Source organism: Micromesistius poutassou (genome assembly GCF_964030765.1).
Source record: "Micromesistius poutassou genome assembly, chromosome: 7".
NCBI lineage: Eukaryota > Metazoa > Chordata > Actinopteri > Gadiformes > Gadidae > Micromesistius > Micromesistius poutassou.
In genome coordinates, this window is record NC_140277.1 from 2,061,315 (window position 1) to 2,080,138 (window position 18,824).

The 18,824-nt window shown below is 43.6% G+C and overlaps 2 protein-coding genes across 8 annotated transcripts; one reads left to right on the forward strand and one right to left on the reverse strand.

Annotated features, from left to right (window-relative positions):
* The first annotated feature begins 2,579 nt into the window (after positions 1-2,579).
* On the forward strand, positions 2,580-11,000 carry slc29a3 (solute carrier family 29 member 3). 6 transcript variants are annotated; one of them, XM_084470614.1, is made up of 7 exons: positions 2,580-2,717; positions 3,591-3,703; positions 4,152-5,027; positions 6,373-6,455; positions 7,224-7,450; positions 8,014-8,176; positions 8,768-11,000. In XM_084470614.1, the coding sequence occupies exons 3-7, from the start codon at positions 4,683-4,685 to the stop codon at positions 9,399-9,401; spliced, it is 1,452 nt and encodes a 483-aa protein (XP_084326740.1). In that variant the 5' UTR covers positions 2,580-2,717; positions 3,591-3,703; positions 4,152-4,682; the 3' UTR covers positions 9,402-11,000. The 6 variants fall into 6 exon arrangements, with proteins under 6 accessions (XP_084326740.1, XP_084326737.1, XP_084326738.1 ...); XM_084470611.1 differs by having other exon boundaries at positions 3,599-3,703; positions 4,556-5,027; XM_084470612.1 differs by having other exon boundaries at positions 3,599-3,703; positions 4,582-5,027.
* On the reverse strand, positions 10,438-18,376 carry psap (prosaposin). Of its 2 annotated transcripts, none has more exons than XM_084470617.1 (14): positions 18,241-18,376; positions 16,391-16,524; positions 15,946-16,020; positions 15,693-15,818; positions 14,317-14,526; positions 14,067-14,210; positions 13,909-13,965; positions 12,936-13,079; positions 12,504-12,596; positions 12,239-12,422; positions 11,710-11,870; positions 11,537-11,617; positions 11,207-11,314; positions 10,438-11,112 (listed from the first exon to the last, which is right to left on the reverse strand). In XM_084470617.1, the coding sequence occupies exons 1-14, from the start codon at positions 18,272-18,274 to the stop codon at positions 11,077-11,079; spliced, it is 1,587 nt and encodes a 528-aa protein (XP_084326743.1). In that variant the 5' UTR covers positions 18,275-18,376; the 3' UTR covers positions 10,438-11,076. The 2 variants fall into 2 exon arrangements, with proteins under 2 accessions (XP_084326743.1, XP_084326742.1); XM_084470616.1 differs by having other exon boundaries at positions 11,710-11,873.
* Positions 18,377-18,824: the final 448 nt, after the last annotated feature.

The window sequence follows — 18,824 nt, forward strand, 5'->3', positions numbered from 1 at the left end:
TGTCTAGCCTTCTTACCTGTATCTAAACAATTTTTATGCAATAAATTATATTTCTTAGTTTAACAATAGTATTATGTTGTGTGTTTTTTTTATTATATGAGCAAGTCTTGATGTGAAACCAAGAATAACACCACAGTACTATTTCTATTTGAAATACTGATTTCCATATATTCCTTTTGAAACAATGATTTATTTAAAAATCAATGAGAAGATACAAACCCTGAGTGGTTATTGAAGGTAGGCTTATTATATGTCATTTCCTCCGCTAGGGGTCTTTCAATCAAAACAATAACAAAATACGTTCTTTGATAAAGTTGTGCAGTGCAATGGGAACAAGGGAGTTCTCTTCAGCTCCATGCCAGTGGAAATGCTTCTGACGTGACTCAGGCAGATCACCATGTTCTTGAAAGAGATCATGTAGGCTCATGAATGTCTTATTCACATTATTTATTCACACTCTCCTGCAAGTAACGTTAGTTAACGTTCAGTAAAGTTAACTTGCAAATTTACAGAGAAGACGACCCATACAGCTGTAGCCATTGTTATGTGGTGAATTAAATCGTGGGGAAGCCCCGTACTGTTATCTGTGGTCATAACAATCACACTAAGAATAGCTTTATTAACATTGCTGTAACGTTATCTTACGCATTAGCTTAGTGGCTGGGTAAAGGGGTCATGACGCCATTAATAGGCGACCAATTAAAACGCACCGTAACCTTGACTAAAACTACTGATTTCGCTTGGTTTAAACATTGTTGGAAACGTTTGTGGTAATGTTATTTATTACACAACGTAACAAAATATACAAGTCTAGTCGTTTTCAGATATTTAAATGCCGAAATGTTACATAAAAGCCCTTTAAATCTATCATTCATTTGGGGTATTAATACCTGCATTTCGTTTAACATATTGTTTTATAAAACAACAAAAATCTGCATTATTGCAATAGTCCAGTCATTTTATGAAAAAAGGTCAAACAAAGTGCAACAGAAGCAAACTCAATATGTCCTCAGTAAGGAAAAAAAGCCCAGAAATATATAATTCATACGCCTATTCATTATTTTTCTCATGTGAATATGGTACATTTTCTAACCTTTAGATATCACCATAGAAATTACTGAGTTGATTACTTACATCAAGACAAACAAAAAATGTGTTACGAGTTTTTTTAAATTGTTTGTTAACATGGGCAAACGGTGCATAATCTGATTACCTATGTGCTCATTTGCATAAATACCACAACAGATCTAAACATTTGGAATAGCCAGGTGAAAATGTCTTGTTGACATCTAACAGTACAAGACTTAATGTTAAGGTTTGAATGGAACCATTTAGGCTACCCATGAGCATTAATACATAGAGGCAGGAAGAAGTATTTTAAACCAGCCTTTATTAATTATTATGCAGAGATGGGATTTGGGGCTGGGTACGTGGGACTGTTTTTGGGGGTATGAGTCTGAGGTAAGAACAGGAGACAAGGGTAAGGAGCATGCAGAAGACAAAAGGTAGGTAAAATAAAAAAGTGGCTGGATCAAACAACCTTTTACCTGACAGCTTCGAGACAGTTGACTGACAGTTGAGTGGACCTTGAATGAATGACTGAATCTCTGCCCCTTATGGTGACATTTGTTTGCCTCTATAGTCTTTTACTGTAAGATGTAAACAAGATTCTACGACATTTTCACCTGGCTATGCCCGATGTTTAGATCTGTTGTCGTATTTATGCAAATTGGGACATACGTAATTAAATTATGCACCGTTTGCCCATGTTAACAAACAGTTTCAAAAAACTTGTAATACATTTTTTGTTTGTCTTGATGCAAATAATCAACTCAGTAGTTTTCATGGTGATATCTAAATGTTAACGATTTTACCCTATTCACGTGAGAAAAAGAATGAATAGGCGTATAGGTTATATTTGGGTATTTTTCGAAACTTCCCCTAATTGGATTCTTCTGGGCTTTTTTTTCCCTTACTCGTGACATATTGAGGATACAAAATCAGTTGAGTTTGCTTCTGTTGCAATTTGTTATAGGTTTACCCCCATTTTGGCCTAAAATGACTGGACTAAAAGGTCCTCCTGTAGGATAGTTCCGCCCAAATTATCATCATGACTGCGGCTGTCATGTAACTTGGCTCACGCCACATGATATGCTAGTCATTGCCGCCATCTGGTGGCCATATATATATATATATATATATATATATATATTACTACACTGTATTTATATAGGACTACTTTTATATTGAAAGGGTCTACAAAGAAAACAAACATCAAACAACTTTTAAGAATTCTATAAACTTTTTTTTAAATTTGGTAATACTTTCGTTAAATTAGTATCATGGACGTCCGGGATGTAACGTAATGTCTTTGGACGGATGGAAAACGTTTTAACGTCTTCTTACATTTGACGGGCTAAAAGTGACTAGTTTACGTAAAGTAATATATTTTCGAAATAAAGAGACACAGAAATTAACCAATCATAATAAGAGTATTTTGTAAAGAGGTCGTCAGTGATTGTACACGGAAACTTTTATTTTGACATTGAGATACCGGAAGTGGCTGAGAGCAGCGCGTCGCTGTGTGGCGAAAACAACTACAACGATGACTGTTAATGAACTAATGAAATAACCTGCACTTATTAATTAACTACTTACATTCTGGATGGGAATCCAGTCCAAAGCTCAATTGGGATCCCGACGAACAAAGCCAGAAGGTAGTACTGCTTTCAGTATTCACTATGGTGCTCCGTGAAATTTGGAAGCCTTTTCTTTCACTAAATGGATTTAATATACTAATTAATCAATAAAGATTGATTATTGACGCCATGGTGCTTTTCCAAACAGTCAAAAGTCAAGGAAGGCTACAGTTTTTGTTATTTTATTTGGAGCACAACTGTGATCTACTCTTTGTTTAACCCTTCTTTTGGATGTCGTTTCCCGATTGACACAATTTTAATTCACAAATGTATTGCATGCAAATTGTTTTGCGTATATTTTGCGCAATTAATGGAAACGACTGTCCAGGGGAAACAGCCCGGGTTTGCATGTTTGTTCATTGTTTCCTTATTAGTACCTGCACATGACACTTCAGGGTTGCAACATCAGCCCTGCACAACTTCATGACTCAGTGGTGTATTGTGGATCCGAAAGCGGTAGCAACATCATGTGCACAAGAAAAGTTCTTCTATCAGAATCTTTTTTTTGCGTGCTAACCATGGTAGTCTCGTGTTTGCAACACATCCCTGTCTGTCTCCTGGTGCGTCATGGATTCTGGCTGACACATTACACTGCTGACCTGCTTACGAAGCTGAGGACAGTACTTGTTTATAACACAAGCTGAGGGACACATTTCTGCCAAAGCAAAGCAATTGTTTCGCATCCGCTGTGGTATTTGTGTAAAAATAACAATACTTCCAGCGTTTGCGTTATATTACATTTCCCATGCCTGGGTATTGTGAGAATTCCAGATGACCCATCCCTCTGACTCAGAGACTGAAGCGACTGGTGTTTTGGAGACAATAGACTGACAGACTGAGTGTTGTGTCTCCATAGCTGAGAACTAACTGTGTCCTCCTCACTCCCACCAGACCACCAGTGTCCCCGTGCACTCAGAAGGACTCTGCATCGTCGAAAAGAGATATTAATGCAATGACTTCCCACCGGAGATAGTCCAAAGCCCCCCTCCCCCCACGCTTCACAAGTAGGTCTCAATTCAATTCAATTCAGTTTATTTAAGAAGGGGACAGTGCAAATTAATAAAACACTGCCAGACAATGCCAGAATTAGCCAAAAGGCTATTTTTCATCTGTAGTCCCCTGGCATCGATGTTAAATGAAAATACAATTAAAAGATTTAAAAAAAAAAAAAAACAGGACGTAACCCCACAGCACAAAACAGGGCATCACAGAACCAACAGAACTGACTAACTAAGGTAAAACAACAGAACACAAAATACAAAGCACCAGTGGAAAAAAAATAAATAAACTAAATACATAGTGTGTTGACCACATTCACAACAAATTATTTTAGTGCTGACATGTGCTGTACATGTACATGTACTTAACTGCTTAGTAAACAATTTGTATGTGTTTAGTTCCCTGATATGTTGTGGGATTGAATTCCATTCCTTTGCACTTTTGACGGACCAGGCTGACGGAATAACACAATCACCCCTCGACGATCCCCTTGTGACACGATCAGTACCTGTTCTTCTATTGATGTACTCAGCAAGTGGTGGTGGAGCTAGATTGTGAGTGACCTTAAAAACCAAGCACACATTATGGTAACACATTATGGTGGATCTTGGTAAGGAGCACTTTATGATTGACCGTATCAAAGGCCTTCCTAAGATCAAGAAATACTGCACCTACAACACCACCCAAATCAGAATTTTATTTTCTCTAACAAAAGACATGTAGCTTTCTCTGTTGAATGTTTGGTCTCCACACGTAACGGGTGCCGAAAATACGGTTAAGCAACAACATTGCTGTGTCACATCGAATTTCCACCCTAAATGCTCTCTTCCGTTGTGTACCCTCGCAAACCTCCCCAGCACTTCCCACAATGTCCTCCTGGTAGATCCCTCTCCCTCCTCCTCCCCCCTCACCTCCCTTTTACACTCCCCTTCCTCTCCTTCCCTCCTTCTGCCTTGTGTGTGTGTTCGTCGGGTGGTCCTCAGGATGGACGGCTCGCCCATCCTCCAGCCCAGCCTCAACTCTTTGTATGTGAGCCGCAACCGCTCCTCCTCCGAGGAGGAGGAGGAGGACAGCGAGGGGCCGGAGTGCACCACCACCACCGCCGACGACGGCGCTCCGCTCCTGGGCGACGGCCGCTCGACGTCGGGGCTGCCGCTGGCCGCGCGCCACAGCCCCAGGGACGCCTACTGCCTGGTGTACATCTCCTTCTTCCTGATGGGCATCGGCTCCCTGCTGCCCTGGAACCTCTTCATCACCGCCAAACACTACTGGCTGTACAAGCTGAGCAACCACTCGGCCCCCGGCCAGGAGCCCCGCTCTGACCTGATCGTGAGTCCGACTATGTTGACTAGAGATATTGATATGTATGTATACAGTGCATAGTTCAGAACATTGTGTTCATAACGTGACTAGAGATATTGATATGTATGTATATAGTGCATAGTTCAGAACATTGTGTTCATAACGTGACTAGAGATATTGATATGTATGTATATAGTGCATAGTTCAGAACATTGTGTTCATAACGTTACTAGAGATATTGATATGTATGTATACAGTGCATAGTTCAGAACATTGTGTTCATAACGTGACTAGAGATATTGATATGTATGTATATAGTGCATAGTTCAGAACATTGTGTTCATAACGTGACTAGAGATATTGATATGTATGTATATAGTGCATAGTTCAGAACATTGTGTTTTATAATGTGGACCCAACTGGCCGGAGTCCTAGCAAGGTCAACACAGGTGTATCTCATAACGTTAATGTATGCATTATGTATTTGCGTGCAGCGCGCCATTTATAGATCAAACTAGTCTGTTGCCAATATGACACTGAAATTGTGCTACATAAGCAATTTTGTTTTCATGGTCTTATTTTGGTCTATACACACTTTAAATGCACACTATAATACTAATGTATATACTATAATACACATTGAATACTAGTAACGGACATGTAAATCTTTTTCTGGAGATTCCAGATTTTAAACTGGAATCTTTTAAACCTTTTACACTTTAAACTGAATTTCTCTTAATTTTGTACACTGCATCTCTTTGTGAGATGTCCCTGGAGTCTTGACATGGAATGTGTCTCTCTGTATGGGTCTTATTCATTTGAATTGGTCACATTGCATACTAAATCACCGTCCAAGTCACCAGCAGATTTAGCATGTAAAAATGCATGCGTGCCATGTATGTATTTTGACAGCAGCAGAGACCCTGTGACTGCTGAGACTACTGAGAGCGAGAAAGAGAGAGCGAGAAATAAGTTCAACTTCACACATTAGTCTCCCAATTTGAATGTTCTAGAAACCCGTGCACCAAAATGTAAACCAGGTGAAATCATTTAACAGAAGTTCAACTTGAAACGCATGCAGTCCAAGTCAGTCCAGTCCATCCAGCTCAAATCGTAAACCTCTTCATCATCACAATGACATCACAAGTTTCATATCTCTCAGAGCACAATGTAACCACCAGGGGAACCCCATAATCCTCCATAGTAAACCCAAGTGCGATGGATCCTTGTTTTGTGTCTTCACACTGAACCCTTTAACCCCGAGCAGAGGGAATCATTTGTTTATCTGTTTTTTTTTCCCCCACCTCTCACTGTCTCTGGGCATGTGTGTGTGTTATAATGAGTGTGTGGTTGCTGTTTGTTGTGTTTTCAGGACTACTTTGAGAGTTACCTGTCCATCGCCTCTACTATTCCCTCTGTGCTGTGTCTGGTGCTCAACTACCTCCTGGTCAACAGGTGTGTTGTCACAGAGCACCACAAACCCAGATGATGCACACGGCATGCCCCCCGAATTTGGTTGGATTGACATGAGCACTTCTTTTGCATTTACTTTATAATATTCATTATTCTGTTAATTCCCACATGGTGATCTGTCTATGAGTGTGTGTCACCTGGAGACGTGCTTTAAGCCCTAGCAGACATAGTAGCCGACCTAAGTATCACAGAACTGTTTGGTTTGTGGTGCTACCACTGTCTGTTCATTATGGCGCCCATTGCACTCCTAACCATCCCAGTAACTCCATGTTCCTTCCCTATGTTTCTACATTGACCATAAAGGGAGTTTTCCCTTTCTGTAGGGGGGCTAGGGTTAGGGGAGTGTCATAAATATATGGCATGTAAAGCCCTTCAACGCTGTTACTGTGGTATAGCCTTAAAGGGGACGTATTATACCACCAGGTGTGAGTGTGATTAGCCGTTACAAGCCGCTTTGAAAATGTTCCGCTTCTGACATCACAGGTGGGCGCGTCCACCTAGATGTGTGACGGATAGATGAGCAAGGTTTTGCTACAGTCCACCGGGGAAGGCCGGTAGACTGATCTATCCAGCGCACATCTAGGTGGACACGCCCACCTGGGTTGTCAGAAGTGGGACATTTTCAAAAAGGTTTGTAACGGCTAACCACACTCACACACCTGGCGGCGTAAGATACGTCACCTTTTAAGGTCTTTGCAAATAAAATGGACTTGAGTCAAGTAACATTTCCCTCGTGTCTTTTCCCCCCAGGGTGTCCCCGCGCGTGCGCATCCTGTCGTCCCTGGGCGTGATCCTGCTGCTGTTCGTCCTGACCACGGTGCTGGTGAAGGTGGACGTGTCGGCGCACCAGCGGGAGTTCTTCGTCGGCACACTGGCCACCGTGGCCGTGGTCAGCGGCGCCTCCAACCTGTTCACCGGCAGCGTGTTCGGCATCAGCGGCCTCTTCCCCATGAGGATCTCCCAGGCCCTCATATCAGGTACGGCCGGCCATCGCAACCCCCCCCCCCCCACACACACACACACCCAACTGTAGGATGTGGGCCAGCAAACACTATTGTTTTTTTAAGTGCTCGGGAAACTTGATTTAGTCTAAAATGTAGTTGATTTTGATCTCAATGAGCCTCATGCGGTTCATTAAAAAATTATATACTTTTAAGTTGAATGTGTACAAATATTTGGTTCAGCAGAAGCTTGAATCTAAACTGGCTGTGAATTGAGTTATAGATATGGCCTTGAGGAGCAGGTATGGGATAGGTATATTGGGGTTTCCACCCCGATACCTTTTGGTGGAGAGTCAAAGTTTGTGTTTCTTTTATTCATCATTATTATGTTATGTTCATTTTGGACAGTGTAATTCTTGCGATTGACGAATTCCCACGGATGTCTTGTGCACACGGACACCATAACAACTAGACAATCTCACCTCCCCATTGTATCACACCATAACCTTGGTGTGATACAATGTGTGAACATTGTGTGAACATTCATGCGTTGTCTTGTTAACGTACCGTCCCCCACCCCACCCCCACCCCCACCCCAGGCCAAGCCATGGGCGGCACGCTGACAGCTGTGGCGGCCATACTGGACCTGGCGGCCACGGAGGAGGTGACGGACAGCGCCCTGGCCTACTTCCTGACCGCAGACGTCTTCATCGTGCTCTGCATCGTCACGTACCTCCTGCTACCCAGGCTGGCCTACGCACGGTCAGTGGAGGGATGATACTTTGAAAGAAAAAAAGATATTTCCCTTTATTTTTTCTTATATTTTTGCATTATTCATTCTTTTATTGAGACTTATCTCTTTATATATGTATATATATTTTTATATTATCTGCTGCTCTTATAATCTCACAAATCAGACAATAATAAAAACTACGTAAGTCTGATGACAGACTAGATAGAATCTCGTCAAACATCACGTTCCACATTCTTTCACTTCCTGTTTCGACCAATCCTGTGGCTTGAGTCAGGGCTCTCTAGGCACGTAACTGGCCAACGCAAACTCAGCCAGCAGGAGTACGATGCAAAAAGGTCTCTGTAAAGGTTTCAAAACAACAATGGGTAGAATGACCACTGTAGAAATACACACAGTCCCCTTCTGAAAGCTACTCTGAAAGCTACTGTAGTGAAACAGGAAACAAGGCGTAACTCCGCCCCTTGCAGTTTGTTTTCCTGCCCCCCAGGCCCTTAGCCGCCTCCCCCCCCCCCTGGATGCTCTCTGCTATATCCCAGATTACTGCTGCTATTATAACCACACTTCCTCCTAATAAAGTACTCCCTCTTTTAACTCCTCAGACACTACATGTCACTGGCCAAGTGCAGCGGGCCCTGCCTCGATGCGGGGGCCCCCGGGGGGCCGCCCCCGGCCACCGGCAGCGTCTCCGTTCCCCCGCTGCTGCCCATCCTGAGGAAGGTGTGGGTGCTGGGCCTGAGTGTCTTCTACGTCTTCTCCGTGTCCATCATGGTGTTCCCGGCCCTCTCCTCGGGCATCCAGTCGGTGGACAAGGCCTCTGGAAGCCCCTGGACCACCACTTACTTCGTGCCCCTCAGCTCCTTCCTGCTCTACCAGACGGCCGACTTCTGCGGGCGGCAGGTGACGGCCTGGCTGCAGGCGCCGGGCCCCACCAGCATGGTGCTGCCCGCCCTGGTGCTCTGCCGCACCCTGCTGCTGCCCCTCTTCATGTTCTGCAACTACCAGCCGCGGGACCACCTGCACACGGTGCTGTTCGCCAACGACCTCTACCCCATCGTCTTCAACTGCGTGCTGGGCCTTTCCAACGGCTACCTGGGCACCCTGCCCATGATCTACGGCCCCAAGGTGGTGCCCCGGGAACTGGCCGAGGCCACGGGCGTGGTCATGTCCTTCTTCCTCACCCTGGGGCTGGCGGTGGGCTCTGCCTTCTCAGTGGTCATCGTACACGGTATTTGAAAAAATGCAAGTGCGGACTCGTACTTACACGAGCTGTTCTGAAATGGTGCTGTTGCACCCCCTGCTGGACTTTAATGGAACAACTGTTTTTTTTTTAGCACGTGTGTATATAGTTTAATTGTTATTTTGTTGCAGATTCATGGTATATAGACAGAGTGCCTTATAATTTAAGTTATGACTGGGAATTCAGCACAAAGTCAAACTACAGAATCCATTTATATCATCTGCTCCTATTAGCCTGGTCCTACCAGAATATTGTACTTCATTTCATTTGCACAGAGTCTGGCCTTTCTCCATTGATAAACGTTAACTCACTTGAAGGCGGGTGTCTGGAGTTTGAAACTATTAGATCTGCCATAACCAATTGCTGACTTTGACAACAACTCAAACTAGCGCACAACCTCAACGTTCTCAGCCACTCCCTGTTTGCTGATTGGACGGCCAAAAAATTGGCTGCAGAAAACTGCGAATATACCGCAAACCCAGACGTAGTACTGAAGGGAAATGAAAATTGAGCAGAAGTACAGAGGCGGGCAGAGCCAGGCTATGCTATGCCATTTATACTTAATGTTGGCACATTTCAATGTTCAGTATTTCATATTTTGTGGGGTTATGTCTTAATGATCGACATGTACTTGAACAAGTTTGATAAAATATTAAGTACAAAGTCATTCTTTGTTATCGTGATTCTTACTTGGATTTAAATGGTCTTAAGTTTAGTTCTGGTACAACTCACTGTACTGGAGTACCAAGTGTCCATTTGTAAATACAGTTCATAACTTCTGTACTTGTAATGCCCTCATTTTGTAACCAACTTTCAGCTGCACCCTTAGCTGCAGCTGGGTTAGCTAACCCCCCCCCAGTGAACTGAAACAGACCCACATCCAGATTTAGATAAGCAGCCTTCTGTCCCTAGGGTCAAAGAACACTTTGCACATAAAAGCTGTTAAACATAAAAATTTGTCCACACATTCTTAAAGCAATGTTTTTGTATGAAATCAGACAATGGTCAAAGTGTTAGAAAATATTCTGAAAGTCCAATCCAATGATTTTAATTCAAGTGTTAAATTTTAAACCAATCTCCTGACATTCCTCAAGACACCACCACTGATTAACCACAAGATTCTTACAGTAAGTCAGAAATCTAAAATACAGAGACAGACAGGAGTTGAAGGGGGGGCTGTGTCAACATTACCATATGCAACATCAGGGCTGGACAACGAATATAAACAGGTGTAGTTTCTACAAAATATCAAGTTAACTCTTGGATCAGATTCAGTTGAACTGCTAAAACCTCAGACCCTAAACATTGTTAATTAGCTTAGCAAGAAGCCAGCTATAAGGAGAGTTGTGGTCACAAGAAATACATGCCTTTTCTTTAGAATACTCCCACGGACACGGACACACACACACACTGCAAGAAGGTCAGCTCCAAACTCCTACCCCACGGTCCCATCAATCAAAGAGAAAACAACTATGCAAGCCTCCACATTAAACGCCATTCCCACCCAAACCTTCCCGCAACGCTTCAAGGCATTTCAAAAACAAAGTGATGAAGACTTGGGATAAAAATTAAAAAAAAAAAAAAAAAGATTAAAATTGAAAGCAGCTCTACAGTGTTTCATCTTTATTCCCTAAAGACACAAAGTGGACTTTTCCAGAGTCTTCTCATCGTTTATACCCAAACGTGACGCTTGCAGTGAGCCACCGCCTGAAAGACAAAAGCCCACAGGTTAGAACCCAGCCCCACACCCACAGACTTCTGACTGCTAAAGGATTGCCCGGGCTGTTGCCCCACTACTCACATTGCAGCGGTTCGCCGTCTCCATGTTCTTGCACCAGAATGCAGGACCCCAGCTGCACTCCTCCGCCCCCAGGAGTTTCTGCACCGCTTCTGGGCACGCTCCCACTTTCTGTTAAACACCACCACGACAGACTCAGCATGGCAAACCACAAGTAGTTGCACAACAGGCCCAGCATCATGACTCAATTGATCGTGTGGGTGAACTTCCACCAACCCAAGTGTCCCGGTTATAAATGCCTTTAAACACGGACGAGCAATTTACATTGATCTCAGAGGAAAAAAATATATAAATAAAAATCATAGTTTCAGGTTACAAAGTCCCAGTCCTCACCATGCACACAAAGTCTGGGTCCATCATCTGGAGGAGCAGCTGCACAAGCATGGGCTCATACTGCTGAACCAGCTGGTCACACTGTAGACACAGGAGGAGTCTGAATCAGAACTAGGTACATACAGACAAGAAAAGTCAACAAAAGGAGGAACGATAAGGTCAAGGCACCACACCTCCGTCTGCACAGCGTCTGGGAGGAAGTTGCACACTTTCCTCACGGCCGCTTCGATCTGGGCCTCGGTCGCGTTCTGCTCCAGGATCCCGTCCACGTAGCGCACGGCCATCTTGCACACGTCGCAGTAGCCGCCCGTCGTGTAGCTCGCCAGGTCCAACGCTGCTGCAGATCAAATACACTTATGCTTTTTGATTTACATATACACTCAAAGTTTGGATTGAGAAGAAATTTACATGTCAAATATTATCCAGTTTATGAATTCTACGCCACAAAAAAAAAAAAAATCTGAAAGCATTTCCTTTGACATTTAGCCAACACAACTTGCTAGACATGATTAAGAAACATTAGGCGTCCTACACTAGGCTTAGCTAGACATAGGGAATCAAACCCTCTACCTTTCAGCTGGGACTCAAACCAACCCTAACCACATGACTATCCTGCCCGCGGGATGAGTCACCTTTTTAAAATGTATTCAACGTTTTAACTGTTTAACCTCAGAACAAAACCAGGAGGAGATGGCAGCTCACGCGTAAGGCTGCGGTGGGCGCCCTTGCAGAGTCCCAGCACGGTGCAGATGGTCTTGGGGTCGGCCTGCTGGACCAGCAGCTCGATGATGGCCTCGCCGTAGGCCTCGATCAGGTCTTTGCACTGAGCAGTCAGGGTTGCGGGCAGGATATTGCACACCTTCTCCACGGCATGAATCACCTGCGCCTGATAAGATCAGCAAAAACAAGTCAGACCCACACCTACATGGAGGTGCTGCAGACACGCATGACAAGGACACAAACTCACCTCGGTGGTCTCGTCTTCCAGCATGCCCTCCACCTCCTTCATCACAAACTCACAGATGGCACACTGGGGGGAGTCCTTGGCACGAACTATGGGCTGGAGGAGAAACGGCAATGTATAAAATAACCAGCAGAGGGTGTCACATACAACTCTGAAATAATCAGACACACAACTGTGTCAAGTAATCACAAACCCATTTTTTGTTGTAGTACTGTATTTGTACAGGAAAACACTGTCAAAGAACACTGTCTTATTGTGGACGATTGCATATTTTATTAGACCAACCCTGCCAGAGACATTTAATGGCGGGTCAGATTTAAAATATTAACTTTTAAAAACATGGCTCCATTGACACACCCACACCGTTTTCAGTTCCTTAAGGTCCAGGTGTGTCTCATGAGGAGAGCCATCGACGTCGACCATCACCGGACTTACCTTGGCCTGCTTGACTGCCGAGTCCACCTTGGTGGCGGGGAAAAGCAGAGCAGGAACGGCCTTGGCGGGCTGGAGCTTCATCATGGGAGTGGACTTGATGGAGGCTGAGCAGAAGCCTACGTGGGTGCAGACATCCCTGGGTTCCTGTGGACAGGAGTCATAAAAACATTGAAGTCACCACAGAAGTTGACATGCCTCACCAAGTCAAGAGTACCTTTAAATAAACTACAGGCAACCAATCATGCAAGGAGCCACGCCCCACTTTGTTAGTTAGACAAATGGCCTTTACATCTCCATCTCTCTCCAACCGAGAAGGCGCAGCAGCATGCAGTTAAAATGGTGAAATGTATTATTCTTGAGGCACACATTTTATCACTTCAAAAATGACCCAATGCCGTGATGAACTTACAAACAATCCAAACAGTTAGTAATCCCAGACTCACTTAAATACAAATATACCCGTTATTGACCCACAATCTAGGTCCAGTTAATCAGAATTAGTAAACCACTGTTTATTCAAAATCGGTATGAGTAGGGAGGGTTAGGTTTAGTAGGTTACAGTCAAAACAAACTCATGCAGGTTCATGGGGGGAGCTGCGCTAATGTTCAAGGGAAGAGAAAGCGAGAGCCAAACGGGGGAAGCAGAGGCTGACCACAGAGAGACCTACCTGTTCCTGGGAAGCAGCAAACATGAGCCCAGGCGGGAGGAAACAGAGCAGGAAGACAGATGAACAGATGGGTGTGAAAATAATGTTCAAAACAAACACAAGTGATTAAAGAGATGTAAGAATTAAAATAAAGATAGGCATAGGGAGAAGGGGTCTTGCAGTAACAGTATGGGCTTCATGTCACAACAGATTATTCATAGCGCCATTAGTACCAGGAACCATTTTATTTAGATCAACTGGGGGTATTTCCGAATAAGCACAAGTACAATTTTAAAGAAAAAAAACGAAAGCAGACAAAGACCTACCATAGACATGAGTTGCTGGATAATAAGTGGGGCGTATTGGCTGATGTACTGCTTGCACTGCAAAGAAAAAACCCAAAATGCAGAGTCATCATACAGAGAAACAAACAATATGTCATAAATTATATCACTAAACTCCAGGACTAAACTCCAGGACTTACCAGATCAGACATTCCTGGGCCCAGGAGTTCGCACTGGCTCTCGATCTGCTCGATCAGAGAGTTGACGAAGGTCTCGTTGGCCTTGGCCTGCTGCTGGGCGTCGGTCAGGAACTTGACGCAGTCCTCACACACGTCGGCATCCTCCTGAAGATACAAGACCAGGCCCAATCGAATAAATGTACCACACACACACACACACACGACTGGTACGGCTGCAATGGAAAGTCAGGTGGAACCGTGGGTTGCATACCAGAGGTGCGGCCTTCGGTTTGGGGGCCTCCTGTTTGGGAGACTCCTGGGGGAACAGGAGCTGGGGCACGTTGAGGAGGAAGGGGGAGGCATTCTGGGCCAGGTCCAGCTGAGGGATTTCATTGGACTGGATCTGCTTCCGGTACTGAGCCATAACCAGCTGCTGGGAGCGGCACAGCCCCATGGCCGCGCAGGCCACACTGGGATCCTCCTGAAAACACGGAGCCATGAGGTGAGACTCGCAAAAGACCGACGGACCCGGTGGCGTCATGTCTGCGGACTCTGGTAATAAAACAGTCCGATTTTTTAGTGCACTGTGCTGCTCTATAATAAATAGTGTGACGAGTGGCATCATGTTAACAATAAAATGTTAAATGAAATCATATTAAAGGGCTATATTAGATGAGCCTCAACGAAGCAATGTCTGGCTGACATTACTGTATATTATAAAACGGGTGGCTTAAATAAAGCAATCTGATTGGTTCCTAACAGTTTATGGAGTTCCGTATCACTCCGCGCCTAACTTGAACTGTTTGTTTATATATAGAAGCAATAGCATAGTTCACTGAAGCCTAAAAATATGTTGATTGATGAAGAGGGTGGAAATGTTGTAAAGCAATAAGCACACAGTGAGTGAACTGCTTGATAGTAGGCGAACCAAGCTACCGTCTCTAGCCTTCCCTCTGAAGGACGCTACAGTGTGTTGCATAGCAACCGCCGCGCACTTTGCAGGCAGGACTACATTTTTGTATTTGTTAAAAGTATAATGAGAACATGCCACAGTCGTGATCTATTGCTTAAATAACAACCAGAATTCTAGTTCAATATTGAAGGACAAATACCCTTTATAAAGAAAATAATAACAGACATTTAATCAACCGTTGCCGATACTAGAGCAAAAGTGAGTGGAGTCACACACACACACACACACACATCATGTGCAGACGCAGCGTTACACAACAGTGTCACTGTTTCCCATGAAGACGCCCCACTCACTTCTCCATCAATGGCCCTGATTCAACGGTCTTCACTTCCCCTCACAGACACTTCTCTTTTCATTTAAGTGCCCCCGCTTTCATCCCAATTGATGTAAAAAAAAAAATAATAATAATCATATTCACTCATGTGTCAAGAGGGCTGCAATGCTAGACTAGGACTATTTCAAGTTATGGTTTATTTCCGATTCCTATTGGAAATACAGGGGGATGGGTAGTCTAGTATTTGACTCTCAAATGAGGGGGTTCGTGGTTCGACACCCCATGTCCGCAGACCACCTGCAGGCATTCTTGAGCGAGAGGCCCAAGCAGCTACAAACAAGGCCGGCTAGTTCCTCTTGGTCCCAGCCGGCCTTGTATGGTGGCCTTGTGCGTTACTCACCAGTTCTCCGGTGATGATCCCAATGATGATGGGGTAGTAGCTGTCCACCAAATCCTTGCACTCATCAGCCAAACTCTTGTCAGGGATCAGCTGGCATGCCTTCTCCAAGTAGCCGAGGACCTCCGCCTGAAATCCGTTTTTTATGTCGTCAAGACTCCTTTTGTACTTCCCAGTTTGTAAAATTAAACAAATCTCACACGTTGGTCATTGACTAACTCCAGGTGTGGTCAGAGGGACACTTTGCCCATCTCACCTGAGTGGCATTGTCCTTCAGCAGCTGCTCCACCACCATCAACACTTCCTTGCACAGGTCACATGGCACTGCTTTCTACAACATGAACCACAAGCATTTCAGAACGACTGCAGCACATCATAAACAAACACTGTTCAGTCGGTTAGTAGTTAATACACAAGGATTCAGAAATAATCCTGATAGTTTAAAGAGAGATGGAGAAGCAAGCCCATATATGTATCAAATGACCACAGCCACTACATATACACTGGTATTCAACATTTACATTTAGCAGACGCTTTTATCCAAAGCAACTTACAATAAGTACCTTTGTCATAAGAAAGTGAAACCATATATCGCTGTCAGTACAGTAAGGTACTTCTGTTCAACACGAGGTACACTTGGTAAACTGGGGCACGCCCATCATTTTATCACAGCTATAATGTTATGTGGTTATGTGTCCCACCATCTGGGGCTGGTTCCACACGTTCTGCTGGCAGTGGGTCACTGCACCGCAGATTGACGCGGTCTTGACATTCTGACACCAGTAGGGTGGTCCACGAGCGCACTGCTCCTTGCCGAGCAAGGGGGTGGCGACCGCTGAAAGTCAGAGGGAGATAAACAGCTTGAAACTCATGCAGGCTTTTCAGTGTACTGAGTCAGAGAACCAGATGAGCTAAAACCCTACCTCAGCAGCAGTCAGGGTGTTGTTGTGTTTTTTTTTGAAATAGAGAAACAAACTCAGGTTCATATGCATGCATTTCTGGCTATGTAACCCCTGGAGAAACATTGACCGTATGCATGATGTGCAAATAGTATGTTTGTTTTTTATCCAGATAGCAGATAAGTACAAAGTTGTACATTGTCATATGATGGCTACTGAAGGATTAAGAGGAAGCAGGTTCATGCATGAGTCAACAAAGCAAAAGCAAAGCTCACATGACCACTTCTAAACAAGATTGGTTCCCATTTCATAAAGAGAAGTATCCATAGAAAAACCTTTAACACAAATTACAAACTTCTAATTTGTGGATGTAACAATAAAAAAAAGGAACTACCCATCTTCCTTGTAATTCAAAAAGAGGGGCAGGGATAAACTTTATGGTTTGCAAATTGATGAGAATAAATAACTTCTCACAATGATTAAAAAAGGTAAATATAAGGAAGCAGCATATAGTAGAATATAGGTCTGCTTTAGCCCTAAGCTTAAAAAGAAGTCCATAAGAGTTAAAGTCCATAAGAGTTAGAGTCCATAAGACTTTCTCTGCATGTTCTAAACAAGGCATCCTCGTCAGTCAAGGTAAATCTTGTCTCATCTGAACCACCAGTTTCAGAATGAAGACAAAAAACTTCAGAATGATAAACGACATGTGATTTTTCCTCTTACAATGTTCATAGAACATTAACGTTTTCACACAACCGCACATAATATAAATACTTCACCGTGTGGGACATCTTATAAGAAAGCCACATTGGTTCTACAGCTGAGCATAGCAGAGATAAAAAATAAAAAAAACAAGCTAATTTGGAGTCACAAAAGAACAAACTGCATCAAGTCATTTTTTTTCCCCAAACATTTTTTAAAATGTAACCTCGTTTGGTTTAATATATATATAATAACAATTTCTAAGATTCTGGCTAACCTAAGGTTCATTATTGTTGAAGCGACACTTCCTGTATTGTGGGAATGTCGTTCCTGCAGCTAAACCACTCAGCGATGTAACGATCCTCCGCTTATAAAACGTGTTTCATCCAAAGAGTCCACGTTTAGGAAGACGATTAAATTATTAATTAGATGTAATGTCCAAACTCTGAGCATTAGTTCACTGTCATACTGGAGCTAATCAGCTCCAGCAGAGGGGCTAACGAACCACAGCTAACTGATACTAACCAGCTCCCCCAACGAAACCATTAAGGAAATATTAACTAGACAACTTATTTTGAGGTCGAAAGTCTCCAGAGACTAAAAATATACAAGAATTATAAAAAATACTTAGCGATGCAACATGTCAACAGAGCAAAAGATTGAGGAAAACAAAACAAGTTAGCTTATTTTAGCTTCCTAAACCACAACATCGGCTGTGCTACGGCCACGGCTTCCCTTCACTAACCACACGTCTCGGTGTTCAATTGAACACCAGTAATTATATGTATCTGTAGTTTATATACGTTTATTACTTATAATATAACCCAAGTATCGACCCAACGCGTCGTGTTGTCGCACTAAGCAACCCCGGGTTTGTTACGCAACCACACGTTTATAAATGTATTTTATTTCTGAAGCGTCACAGAATAATCAAACTCAGTTCATATTACCTGACGACACGAAAAGCAGAGCTAGAAGCAGCATGACTGCGCAATGTTGGGCTGCTGAAAGGTGCTGAATGTCGGTTTCGGGATGGACGAGGGCTCTGCAATGCAGCACGGAGGCCTTGTTGTTGCTTTTATGATGGCTCACCGTCAGGTGACTCCGTCTGGAGACATGTGACGCGCGCTCCCGCTCCCTCTGTGAGGGGGCGCGCGCCATGGAGTGTGTGATCTCATCACTTTTGTTCTTGCTCACTTGCTCTTGCTCTTGCTCTTGTATCCCTATTTTAGTTTGAGAATGATTGAATGACTCGATCGCACGTGATACGCATGCATAATGAACGGAAATTTTTTAAAAAAAGTTTCCATGTATTCTTCATACTAAACGTTAGATTAGGCCCATTTACAGAGTATTTACAATCCTCACAATATTTTCAGAATGGAATCCATTCTGAAAATATTGTGAGGATTGTTGTGAGGGGTATCTATATAAAAGGGATTGTTTCCCCAAACTGCTCCAAACTTATGTATCCTAAAAGGTTTATTTAGCCTACTTGGTAGATTGTCCTATTCTGTCACGTTTTCACAATTGG